This window comes from Diadema antillarum, unplaced genomic scaffold (genome assembly GCF_040938485.1).
Source record: "Diadema antillarum isolate AM-2024a unplaced genomic scaffold, OU_Dant_1.0 seq00000999_RagTag, whole genome shotgun sequence".
In the NCBI taxonomy this organism is placed as follows: Eukaryota; Metazoa; Echinodermata; class Echinoidea; order Diadematoida; family Diadematidae; genus Diadema; species Diadema antillarum.
In genome coordinates, this window is record NW_027271837.1 from 318065 (window position 1) to 331482 (window position 13418).

Sequence of the window (13418 nt, forward strand, 5' to 3'; positions counted from 1 at the left end):
ATAGAATAGGATAGAAAGTTAAAGAAAACAGAAGCATTACGTTGTTTTCCAAGTCAACCTGTGACGTCAATATGAATCAGTCTTTTCCCCTTCTTGTAGTTTATGAAACCCTTTATTTCGCTTCCAGCTAGACTTCCTTTTTTTTTTGGTCAATTCCCCTCTCCCAAAAAAAGTTATTTTTCTCAGGAATTTATGAGTTTGACATTGGCTACTTTCTCCAGCTAGTGGTCAGTTTCCTCTCACCTCCCTGGTTCCTTGCACTCTCCATCCCCAAAGCCCCAATCCAAATTACGGGAATGACGTGTTTTTGCCCTCTGATCCCCAAACATGAATGACCCTCTGAGCTGGAAGGTCGTCCTCCTGCCAGAAGTTATCCCTCTTATTTTAGCATTTATTGTTTACTGTACTTTATTCGAGTGGGTCAGACAGGAATTCTATAGACATATTCAGGGACAACGACCTAGAACAACGATGACGTCGATTAAGTCGGGTGTCATAAGGACATTAGCATTCATTTGGTTTATCATTTTGTTATCCAAGAAACAATAAAGTCTTGACCAGTGGTTACAGAGAAGAAGGAAATAAAGAAACTAAAAGACAGTGGGCGAGTTAATCAGAAATTGAGATGAATCATAGAAAATGGAGTTTCATAGAAACAAATGGGAGGAGCTAATGGAACATCTGACCAAGAGGAAATTAATTCCAGTGAACACCACATCCCCAAGTAAGATTTAGCCAATGAAAAGTTTTTAGGGAAAGGATGCCAATAGTAAATTTGTTATAAAAGACCATGTTTGAGCAGAGATTATTAGAGGGGAAACAGGAGAGAGAAAGAGAGAGCAGAACAGGTCATTAGAGAGACCGGAAGATAGAGAGGGGACAAGAATAATTGGAGACCACAGAGATAGGGTCAGGAGATCCCATTCCTTGTACATCATGTTCCGCTCCATATTAATCAACTAAACTCTATCGACGCTGTGAATGTGACGAGGATCTATGTTGGACTGCCAAAAGTTAATGAGTTAACTGGTGAACAACGACAAGTCGAGAAACGGTACATCACGACAAGACAGAACTTTGGTTTACACCAATCTGGGGTGTAATGAACTCCAAATAGTCAACTGGTGTCATCGGAGATGTCGAAGCGTCCTGTCAGACTGACACAAAGTGGACGGCGATGGTGACGAACTGTTTAAAGGAGCCGTGAAAGCAGACCGTTCAACAGACGACCCGGTCCGCGAACGAGATCGAAACGCAGACGAGGACCCCTTCACTAGTCGACCATGCAGACGTCGAGATAAGTGGCCATACCCATTAACTTCATTCCTCCCTACTAACCAAATCCCTCCCCTTCCCATAGCGTAAGATGGTACATATGAAGTAGGCCTAATGGTCTCCAAAGGTGTAGAAGAGTTAAGTGATGAGTGAAGTGTTCCATTGTGTAGTAAGAAAAGAAAGTTGTTTGTGATTAAGTCTCTGTTTCAGACCCACGGGAAGGCAGGTCGTTGAATAAATATGCTGTTAGCAGCATTGGTGTTATCCATGTAAATTTTATCATTCTTCCGCATTCTATATTCGCTGTCGTGAATATTGAGTCTCTTCCTATTTTTTCTGGAAATTTGATGATGATTGGTGTCTATGTGATACCTAATCCCCGACCAGTATACAGAGAGAAGCTAACAGACCAGATCAACATTTATCCCCTGTGTACAACATACAATTTGGACAAGACAATTTGGGGTTTGGGGGTTAGACATAAAAGAAAGGCCAAAGTTGCACAGGAGTGGTATAAATTACATAAGTATACAAGAAATTCCTCCCAACATGTATAAGAAACTTTTGTCGTTTCAACAAGGGGAATGTCCAGGGGTTAGCACGCAAAATGTGACGACAAACGGGTAGGATGTCTGATATCTATGGAGAGCAAGCAAACCTCTCTCTACGTGCGGACCTGGCAGATCCGGGCAACTATAAGCAACAGTTGGGAAAGTGATGGGAATCAGCCAGTACGTGTATACGTGTGTATATCTGTGTCTGTGTCTGTGCATTAATGAGTGTCATCTTATATGAAAAATGTTTCCGCACAAACACGCCCTTTCAAAATACACCCTGTCAACCGCGTCTTTGTTCTTGTATTCGCAAAGGCGTGACATTTCTTTTGTTGAAATTGCAAGCAATTGCTTGTGCAGAAGCAGAAGCATATTTTAAGCAATTGCTTGAGCTTGATCTTTAGTTTGGCAAGCTTGTGCTTGTGTTTGAAGCAATTGCTTGCAAGCAATTGCTAGCTCTTATGCATACGGCCCATTGCTTGTACCAACAGCGGGAATTCTCCAAAAGGAGAAGCGTAAACAGAGGTGACAACCGGAGGTCATTGAATGATATCTCGATTATAATTTGCTCCTTACTTTTCGGGCAATGTCCCATGTGACAAGGCTGGACACCAACTGGCTTCGTCCTCTCCAAGCACCCGGAAGTGACTTGACCTGACCTGGCGTCTATGCACATGACGGAGCGCTGCTGACCACCGTCCCCACATGATACGGAACACTGGAACCAAAGTGAAGTTACAAAGTCCAAACTTCAAAGTTTTGCAAATACTCTTAACTGTATTTATCAATAAATTGTGAATCACTATACAGAATTCCGGAATTCTACCAATATTATTTGGTTCAAATATCAGCATTACTCAAAAGTACAAACAGCGGTTTGAAGTAGCATACACACATAATAAGAGTACCAAGACTGATACATGTATTTTGCCATTTGTCCTATTTCACCTCAGCCTCAAAACGTCAGGCGTGAATAGTTACAAATACCTAGCTGAAATGCGTGGAAGATCATTTGAACACTTCATTGACTTCGAACAAAACCATATAACGAAAAATAAAATAAGAAAATCTTGCTGTCACTTACTGGTTGCCAATCCAGAGTTGACCATTTCAGGGATGGCGTACGAAACTGTTGCCTTGGTTCAGAAGATTCCTCGGAAAACGATATCAAACTGTCATATTCATATTCCGTTTCAGATTCAAGTAAAAGATCACTAATGAAAAAAGAATCCGAATGCACAACAGACTTGTCAACATTCGGGTGAAAATCTTCATCGGCATGGGGAAGAGAAGGGTCGTATGTAGTAATCCGAACGTTTAGTTGGCCATCGGGCTCTCTTAGTGATTCGGCCTCGCTTGATCCACTTTGCTTTCTCGCGGCCTCCTTTTTCTCCCATTCGCCGAAATTGGATGGGAAAAAGCTGGAAGACAGGTCACCTTCCGACTCGCTAGCATCCAGCGAAGCCGAGATTGAGGAGTTAGCACTCTGTAAGACACCATGGCTCTGGCTTGAAGCATACAATTCGCATTCCACATGAAAACACAGCCGCCATTCGCCGGGTTGCTCTGCCTCGGAACACACCGATCCATTCGAACCAAAACAAATTACTTGGCGCGTGGAAAAACCCTCTCCACAGCTAGCAGAGCACTACATTGGTAGGAAAAATGAAAGCCATTTTAGTTTTGGTTTGTGATTTCGCTGTTAACTGCAAAGTGATTTCAGACGTGTATATCATCACCGTGCACAAACACTGATATTTAAAATCCAATATTTTGTTTTCGTTTATGCACTTCCACTATTACTGATTTTTTTTTAAAACCGGGCCAGAGTGTGTTTCACAAAGAAATACACTTCATAAGCTCAACTTTGCGTTTCTCAGCTTGATCTTAGCCTAAAGGCCCTTTCACACTGCCCAAAAGTCACGTAAACGCATGAATCACGTAAGAAATTCGAGCCTTACGCGATACATGCGCGATTTGCGCATATCATGAGTTTGTCTGACGTGTAGCCTTCGTAGTTGTCCGCCGATGTGCGCCAGATCGGTGCTTTACGCGATTCCAGGTTTTGAGCAGCTCAAAACTCGGCTTCGCGTACGAGTTTACGCAGTATTGCGCTGTTTTACGTAATGTTTGCGTAGTTTGCGTAGTTCTTACGCGAACAATGCGCAAAATATGCGTGGAATATCAGTGATCGTTCGTGAAAATGTTGCCGCTATCGCGTTCATGCGCGAATTATGCGCGATTCATACTCAGTTCATTAGTGATAATGCGCAGATTATGCGTGGTTTTCCGTGGACCTCAGTCGTAGCGCACAACCACGTATGTTACGGTCTTAAAGTGTAACTCGGTCTTCAAGTGTAACTCCATGCCTAGGCTTCTGAAAATGTGTCTCGTGTATAGAACCCCACCTGTGGTTTTGGATACGTTTATGGGCCAGTTCTTTCTGTCGTCTGCTCACTCACCACTCACTTTTATATTTGCCATGGTTTTAAAAAAGAACGAGTAACATTCATTCTGCATGCTTATATTTCAACTTGTCATAAATGAATATCATTATTTTCTTCCCAAACTCTTGTCATTATGTATGAAGTGTGCTTATTTTTTAAGAGGCATTATAAAAAAAGAGGTGAATGACAGATGGGAGATGAGGGAGTAAATGGCAATGAAATGGGGATGGAATGACAGGTATGTGTTTAAAACATTAAAACTCCATCATACTGGAAACCTTCATTTAAAGGGATAGTACAGTATTGGTGGAGATAAGAATTGGGCTTTTAACTTTTTACGAGATACCAAGAAAAACACTTATGAAATAGTACAGAGCATACCATTTTAAGAGGAATTCAAAGTTTATTTGATGAAAATCGGGTTTGGAATGACTGAAACATCCAAAAACAAAGTAAAACAAAGTGATCGTGATAAAGTGTGGGTCCCACACTTATTAGAATCGCTCTGTTTTCGATATCTCAGCCATTTCAAAACAAATTTTCATCAAATAAACGTTGAATTCCTCATGAAATTACATGCTCTTTCATATTTCATAAGAGGTTTCTCATTATCTCACCAAAAAATGTTAGAAAACTGAAATTAGGTCTCAACCAAAACTGTACGATCCCTTTAAGAAGTGAAAATTGTCATCTTTTCATAATTTGGTCTTGTATCTAATCTATATGTATACCTTGATGTATGTGAGTGTTAGTGTATTGTTGATGAGTCATGTGCGAGTGTCTTGTATGACTTTAAGCAGCAATTATGATACTAGTACTTGTACAAACCTCTACAATAGTTTTTGATATACCAAATTTTCCTTCTCACAGTGAGTTGTAAAATGTTTCTACTTTTAATAATCACAATATATAGACATGATCATTTCTGCATGCAGGATTTTTATGGGGTGCATGTTTTCGAGAACAATCATGCGCAATAAACCACACATTACATGAAGCAAACATAACACCTATTACCTTCAATGATTATACACGTCACGAACGCGAAGCTGCAGATGCTTTCAGGGTCCTATATGGGCAATTCTTTTCATTTCATTTATTACTGTTTCTGTATTAGACAATTAATCGAATCACTTTCGAAATCTTACTTATTGATCCATCACCAATTATGGCTAACTTTGCGCATAATGAGAGATAAGGAAATCATCATGAAAGAAAGCAGAGATAAAATAAAAGGAAAAGTGGAAGCATGAGGAATGAAGTTTGCATTTCCTGATAAAATTGTGAATTTTATCATACAAGCAGTTGACACCTCACCGATCAGGAAAAAAAAAATTGAATAAAAATCATGAAATAACTTTCTTACGTTGCATCAATGGCCACCATGTAGGATTTTAAAGTGAAAACCATAAAGGAACCAGGAATGTGTTATAGGCAAAAATTGTAAAAATCAAAGCCCACAAGGGAGTTATTGATTACTAGTACTTACACACCAGCAAAACCGTTACAGTGTTTGTGTAACAATATGTTACATGTTGAATTACTGTGGGGATGCTACCTGCCTTGAAAAGTACAAATTTCAGAGATTTTTCAAGAAGATATGTTACAAAATATGAACATTACGCCTCCTAATCTATCCCCTCCCCCTTCTTCAGCCTCCCCTCACCCGCCATATCAAATTTCAAAAAAAGATACATTCATACATTCACTTTCTAATACATGGCATTGCATCAGCTCTGTTATGGTTCTGAAGAAGATTTGCATGTATTTTGTTCAAACAGTCCCTTATGTTGAGGCCTTTGGACTTGGTGCCCCTTCAAACAAAATGGGATTCCATTACCCAAGGGATGCTACACATTTGGTGGAAATTGACATGTTATTGTCATAATTATATTTTTCAAGAAGATGCTGAAAATGTGAAAATTCCGCCTCCCCCTACCAGGACACGCCTGGATACCGCCATAATCTGACATGAAATTTCCAACTTCATAACTATGTCTTCATATCAGCATTTGCCTAGCTCTATTCTTTTTGGTTCTATATAATGAAGAAGGTGTAGAAAAAATCCATAATTTCTAATAATAATGCAATATATTTTGGTAATTCTGAGGAGTACACGTCAAGCTATTGTATTGTAATGAACCCCTTACATACGTTCTTCAATACATGTAATTGATAAGTAAGGTCCTTTTCCTTTATGCAGTTTATATTTGTTAAAGATTTCATTTATATCACGTTGAAGAACAAATGAATTAAATTAAATTGAACTGAAATGAACGCGCCTGATGATGACAAATGTATTGTTTGCGGGCACAACCCCTTGTTAGTCGTAAAGGAGTCTGCGCCAAGACATCTATAGTTTTACAAGCACCACTGGCACTGAGCCTCTCTCCCATGGGAGATGGGCACAACGAAATGTGTGCTCGACCGCATCCCTCTGACCTTAGTAGCTCCATGCTTTGACACATTTTCAGAAGCCTAGGCATGGAGTTACACTTTAAGACCGGGTTACACTTTAAGACCGTAACACACGTATTCGCCCTGTTTGGGGCCTTTGCGTGCCTATCCCCTGAGAGTGCGTGGTTTGTAAGTGATTTTTGCGTTTTCTTTCCTTAGTTCTCGCGCAATTCATCGGTGATTTTTATCGCGTAAAAAATTCTCGACGGACAAGCACGTACAACCAAATTTCTTGCGTGATTCATGCGTTTATGCGACTTTTGGGCAGTGTGACCGGGCCTCAAGATTCATTTACATGTATTTCATTCCATTGCCAATGCACGCGAGTCTTAACATATGCAAATAAGCGAAATTAAAAGTTTCGATTTTTTTTCTGGTGTAATTTTATTTTGTCACTTCTTCACAAGATATCACATGTTTAAGATACCACTGACGGCAAGTTATGCAAATTTATGCAAAATGTGTGCATTCGTCGGGAACGACTGAGCGTGGTCGTGTGTAGGAAAGCTGCTCATTTTTTCAGTTTAGTTCCAGTAAACAGTCCTAAATTTATGGGTGCCTGTCATCTGAGATGAAAGAGAAAAAAATAAAATTCCTTCCAGGGAAGTGAGTTTATTCAAGACATGATACAAAGTTGTAGTTTTGTGTAAGCTTGATTCTGTGAAATGGAGACTCGTGAAATTGTAAATTATGAAATTTAGGCCGTGTTTCGCGTGCAACGTATTCTTGGCTGAGCACCCATGTCTGTCAAACCAAGGCAAGTTCGAGAAATGGAGTCACAACAGTCCCACTCGCTTTGATCCATGCTCGAAGCCGCCACTCAAAAATATTTGAAGTATGTGTCAAACTGGATCTGCCGCTCAGATGCGAAGACAATTGACTCGTGTCTCATTGCATAATCACCAGCCACTTTCCAAGGAAGATATGTCTTTGTGATGGTAAATACTTTTCGCTATCCCTACTTACAAACGATGGGCGGTAGACAATGGTAAAGGCACGGGGGTGCGCGAATAGAAATTGCTCAAATATTGCTGAAATAGATATCGAAATTACTCGACTGTACGTGTCTGTACGCTAATCTGACATATCAATTTATAAAGAACTATACTTGAAGATGATACAATATTAGTTTCATTTTGAGGGTAAAATTTCAAACACTTTCACAAAATACAGCTCAGATTTACACTTTTGCACATATTTTCGAACGGAATTGACTTTTGTTTTATATGCTTTATCATTAGGTGAAATTTCATTGCATTCGATATATAAACGAGCAGCATATACCCATTATTATGATGGCGTTAAAATGAATCTTCAGATTGCTCAGAAAGATGGCGACTTCAAGCATCGAACATCAAAATACAAATGCACATGTGGAATTCTTTTGTCCATCCATAGAAAACTGACAGCTGATTGAATAATAATAGTCAGTTGTAACTCCATCTCTCGAACCTCCTTGGTCAAACACATCGCCGAACCCTCGGGTAACGGTAGTGTGTGATTTCTTTCATGAAAGTACAATTTACACTTCATATTTCGCATTACTTGTATTAGTATGCTTCCTATTTTGTCTATTTTTACTCTCCATGTTTACTATTTCACTCCATGTCAATAATTCATTATCCATATCATGGATATTTGTTTTGTCTACGTGCTTTTACCACGACAAATATATATATATTATATATATATATATACAACATTTTAATGACATACAAGGCATAAGAGAGGCATCATTTTGCCGACATTGCAAAACATGAAACAAGTATCATAAAACATATCTTGGCATCAATGTTCAAACATTCAACATATTGATGTATCTCTATGTACGTAATCAATATAACTGTGAATACAGCCAAACTGATATGGATGGTTTATTTCCGTGTCTTGAGGGAACAATATGCAAAATCCTGCAAATCATTCTTTTGTACTCATCGGATGAAATGAAATATATAAAAATTAAGTATTCTAACTCTGATGATATTCAATCTCCTCCAACTAACTTCTCAACATATGACATTAATCATAAGATGAATGTATCATCACCTACAAATCCGAACCTTCTCTATAGCCTCGTCTTTACAACCTTCAAAACCTTCCTAAACCATACCACATTATCAATCAATCCACATCAAACAATTCAAAAAATCCAGTCATTGTCTTAATCATAATATTTGTTATCCTACACACATTCTACAAAACCAATGTATCATTAACTATACAAAAATTCAAACCTTCTCACCAACCTTATCTTTACAACCTTCAAAACCTTCCTGAACCTTACATTATTAGACCCTTTTCATCAATCAATTCAATAAATAAAATCATTCTCATTAACACAATAATTTGTTTTGCCCACATACTTTTGTACAAAAAATATATATACATACACAATACATTCTTGTTTACTCTTCTGCATTTGTACATGAAATCACCTTCAGCCAGGATACCATTTTTAAGCCCCTCTAGTTGAGAGAGTAAGTGAAATAATTCTGATGTTTAATCATCTATTGCCCATTGTGACTGGGCCCGTATTTCCATTTACCACATAGGCCTGTGAAGAAGGCCATAGAAGCGTTCAATGAGACTTAGAGACAGTATTTACCACTGAGAATGTTCAGTAGTCTGTTCCATCTTTGGTATTTTAAAACATCTATTTAGACAAAGTGAATTTAATCCGACAGTAAGACCCCATTGACAGTGCGGGGCTGGGCCGAGCCGAGCCCCGCAATTCTGCCCGGGGCTTTTAATCAAAACCTTTCAATATTTTGTCGTAGTGGCGCTCTGTTTGTAAACAAACACTATTGTTGGGGAGGGGCGGCCGGTCGCAATGTGGTATAGTCTGGTTTCCAGACCCTTTGCCAACTGGACTCCGCGGCGACGAAGTCATCGCCTTTGCCGAAGGCAAAGACCTCTGCAGGACAAAACCACCTTAAACTACAGCTTGTATACTAGTTTTCTACGTTGAGGGCGTTAATATCCTGAATAGCGAAATAGTACGGGCAGATGGGTCTGGAAGCCAGACTAAATTTGGTACCGTATTTGGCCCAGTTTGCGTTTACAGTGAGAAAAGGCCGCGGCAGAGACTACCTCCAGAGCTTGGCAAATGCGCGGCCGATTTTGGTACCGCATTTAGCCTTTTGCGCGGTTTACAGTGAAATGAAGGCTCGGCCGAGCCCAACCCTTTCACTCACTGTAAACGGGGTCAAATTCTCCACTAAAATCAATGGCCAGGTACTGAGTATTCTTTTATTATTGGCCCACGGTTAATGACTGCCTCGACCAGGTTTCGCAGGTTCATTCAACTCACTTAGTTATCTACTGCCATTATTTCAATTCTATTATGTAATACTCGTATCATGAGGGAGAGGAGGGGATTTTCCACATTTACCGCGTCTTCTTGATAAATTTCACGACAGATTTTCACCAAACTTGGCAGATATCATCTTTACGGTAATACAATCTTTATTTCTTCAAATGATATTTTTTTATCTTATTGTCGCACCGAAGAAGATACGAGCTGAGGTTAGTGCTATGAAAGACATTGTATGACTGAAATGTCATGCTTGATATATAGCGGATATCAAGGATGCCCTGATCGGAGGAGGGGGGGGGGGGGCTTCCACATTTACTGCGTCTTCTTGATAAATCTCACGACCGGATTTTCACCAAAACTTGGCAGATAGCATCTTTACGGTAATACAATCTTTATTTCTTCAAATGAGCCCAACCCCCCATCCCCATCGGAGGGGGGATGGGAGTTGAAGCCTCAGAGTTCCTAAACTGTAGGGGGGGTTTTATCTTCTTCCTATCGAACCGCAAAAAAAAAAAATAGAACTAAATTAGTGCTATGAAGACTATAGTGACTGAAATTTCATGTCCTCTTGTCTGATTATGACGGATCATGCAGGGGGGCCCAGATAGGGGCCGGGGGGAGAGGGGAGGGGGAGGAGGGGAGGTGGGGGAGGAGGCGGAATTTCTTACACTTTCAGCATCTTCCTAAAAATCAATAACAGATTTTCACCACACGTGGGAGGTAGCATCCCTAGAGTAATAGAATTCCACTAAGGGGCAACAACTCGGAGGGGGGGAGGAGGGGGGAGGAGAGGGGGAGGAGGGCGTGGTTAGGGTGAGACGAAGACCCAAATCTAAGGGATTGTTTAGAAAATCCTCTTTAACCAGAAGTGATAGAGATAAATCCGTCCTTTATTAGATAGTAAGTACATTTATGCAAAATGTAGGCTATGTCAGATGAGAGGATGCCCAAGGAGGGGTGGATAGGAAGGTGGCGTAATTTTCACATTTTCATCTTCATTTTGAAAACTCAAGAAGCATCCCTAGGGTAATAGAATCCCATTTCAGGTTTAAAATGAAAATAATAAAAAGAATATTCTTTACAAAAATGATTAAGCTAATAGAGGCCAATAGTAAGTTAAGTTATGAACGTAGTTTTAAGGGCGGGGCAGGCGGAATTTTCACATATTCAGCTCCTGCTTGAAACCCTTACAGTAGATATTCGCCAAACTTGGCACGTAGCGTATTTATCTGGTGATGTGACCTTAATTTGTTTAAATGAGCACCGCCCCAACCCATAAGGTGGGAGGAGGTGGAGCACCCCCCCCCCCATCTCAGTCCTTGAAAGGGGCCGAGACGAGGGGTTGCTGTCTTTTGGATGGCATTTCAGGTATTTCTTGAAAACCCTTCACATGACAAATGGAATATTTAAAGAAATGTTCTGGTACAATCATTAGTGATAAAACAATAATTCCACACATTTAAGAAGGTAGGCCTACTTTGATGAAATTTCAAGTCTGCTTATAAACGGCTGTACGGGGTGAGGGGAAGCCATCCTCTTAGCCCCCGCTTTGAGAAAGAGGAACAAATTGGACTTGTTGCCCCCTTCGAACAAATGAGATTCTGTAACGGATGAAAATCCGTCATAGATTTTTAAAAAGATGCTAAAAAATTTGGGAAAATCATCCCCCTCCCCCTCATCCCCCCCCCCCATGGGCCACACCCTGGATTCGCCAAAAGCAAATATAAAATTTCTTATACAAATTTCTTCATAGCACTAAGTTAACTCTATCTCTTTCGGTTAGACAGAAGCAGGAAAAAAATCCAGACTTTAGTGACCCTCAGGTTGCAACTCCTCCCCCCCCCCCCTTCGGTGGTGGGGGAGCATGGGGCTCATTTTTAACAAATAAAGATCATACAACAGTAAACATGCTATCCGCCAAGTTCGGTGAAAATCCGTCAGAGATTTTTCAAGAGGAGATGCCGATAATTTGGAAAATCCCTCTCCTTGCTCTAACCCCCCCCCCCCCCAAAAAAAAATCAGGGCACCCCTAGATCCGCCAAAATCACATAATATTTAGATCAATTAATGTCTTCGTAGGCCCTAACTTAGCTCTATCTTTGTCGGATCGACAGAAGAAAAAAATTCAAGAGTTTATGGACTCTGAGGCTTCAACCCCTCCCCCCCCCCTCCGGCGGAGGGGGGGGGGATGGGGCTCATTTTAACAAATTAAGTCATATGCTATCTGCCAAGGTTGGGGAAAATCCGTCAAACATTTTTCAAGAAGTTGCTGAAATTATTGAAAATTCCCCCTCCTCGCCCCCCTACCCCCCCCCCAAAAAAAAAAAAAAAAATTCGGGCACCCCCTGAATCCGCCATAATCAAACATTCAATCTTAGTCAATAATGTCTTCATAGCACTAACTTGGCTCTATCATTTTCAGTTCGACAGAAGAAGATTAAAAAATTCCAGAGTTTATGGACTCACAAATTAAGATCATATAACCATAAAGATGCTATCTACCAAGCTTGGGGAAAAACCCGTCGTAAGTTTTCAAGAAGATGCTGAGAATGTGGAAAATTCCCATTCCACCCCCCCCCCCCCCCCCCCCGCAATCAGGGCACTACTGGATCCGCCATAATCAAACATGAAATTTCAGTAATTAATGTCTTCATAGCACTCACTTAGTCCCTATCTTTTCATTTTGACAGAAAAAGATAAAAAATCCCAGAGTTTAGGAACTCTGAGGCTTCAACTCCCCCCCCCCCCCCCCCTTTTTTCGGCGGTGTGGGGGGTTCGTTTTTATCAAATAAAGATCATATTACCGAGAACATGCTATCTGCCAAGTTTGGTGAAAATCCGTAAGAGATTTTTCAAGAAGATGCTGAAAATGTTCATCTGCCTCGGACTGTTTGATAATTATAATAGGTTTTCCCGGTCAATTTCATACTTTTGTCATTCAAATTCATTAATATGCATTCAAATTCACAGAGCGCACGCACGCGAGAATATCCGGGCATTCAAATTCACACAGCGCACGCACGCGAGAAATATTCGGGGCATTCAAATTCAGAATCCGAGAGATCAATTTCATTTATGGGAGTTCGTTTTCGTTTACGAAATCAAATTCACGCTTGGACGTTCAATTTCCAAATGCGAGCATTCCATTTCCTACTTGTGCAGATGAGCTTGTTTGGAGCGTTCAGTTTCATTTTCAGACGATCAGGTTCCTACTTCGTGCAATGATTTAACGAAGAAAATGAAGTAGACTTTTTAAGAAAGGAGAAAGGGCATACACAACCAATGAAGGCTTGCATATAATGTAATTATGATTGTTTAAAGGTTTTACATGGTTCTCTGCTCATGTATTCTTGTTTTTCATCTCTATAA

General features: G+C 40.2%; 1 protein-coding gene across 1 annotated transcript in view; it reads right to left on the reverse strand.

Annotated features, from left to right (window-relative positions):
• The window catches only part of LOC139742442 (A disintegrin and metalloproteinase with thrombospondin motifs 7-like), a 177026-nt gene that overhangs the window by 3377 nt on the left and 160231 nt on the right, over positions 1 to 13418 (reverse strand). The window contains exons 20-21 of the mRNA XM_071652981.1: positions 3145 to 3477; positions 2406 to 2547 (exon numbers count right to left, since the gene is read on the reverse strand). Coding sequence (XP_071509082.1) covers positions 2406 to 2547; positions 3145 to 3477 — 475 coding nt within the window. The remainder of the gene's footprint in view (positions 1 to 2405; positions 2548 to 3144; positions 3478 to 13418) is intronic.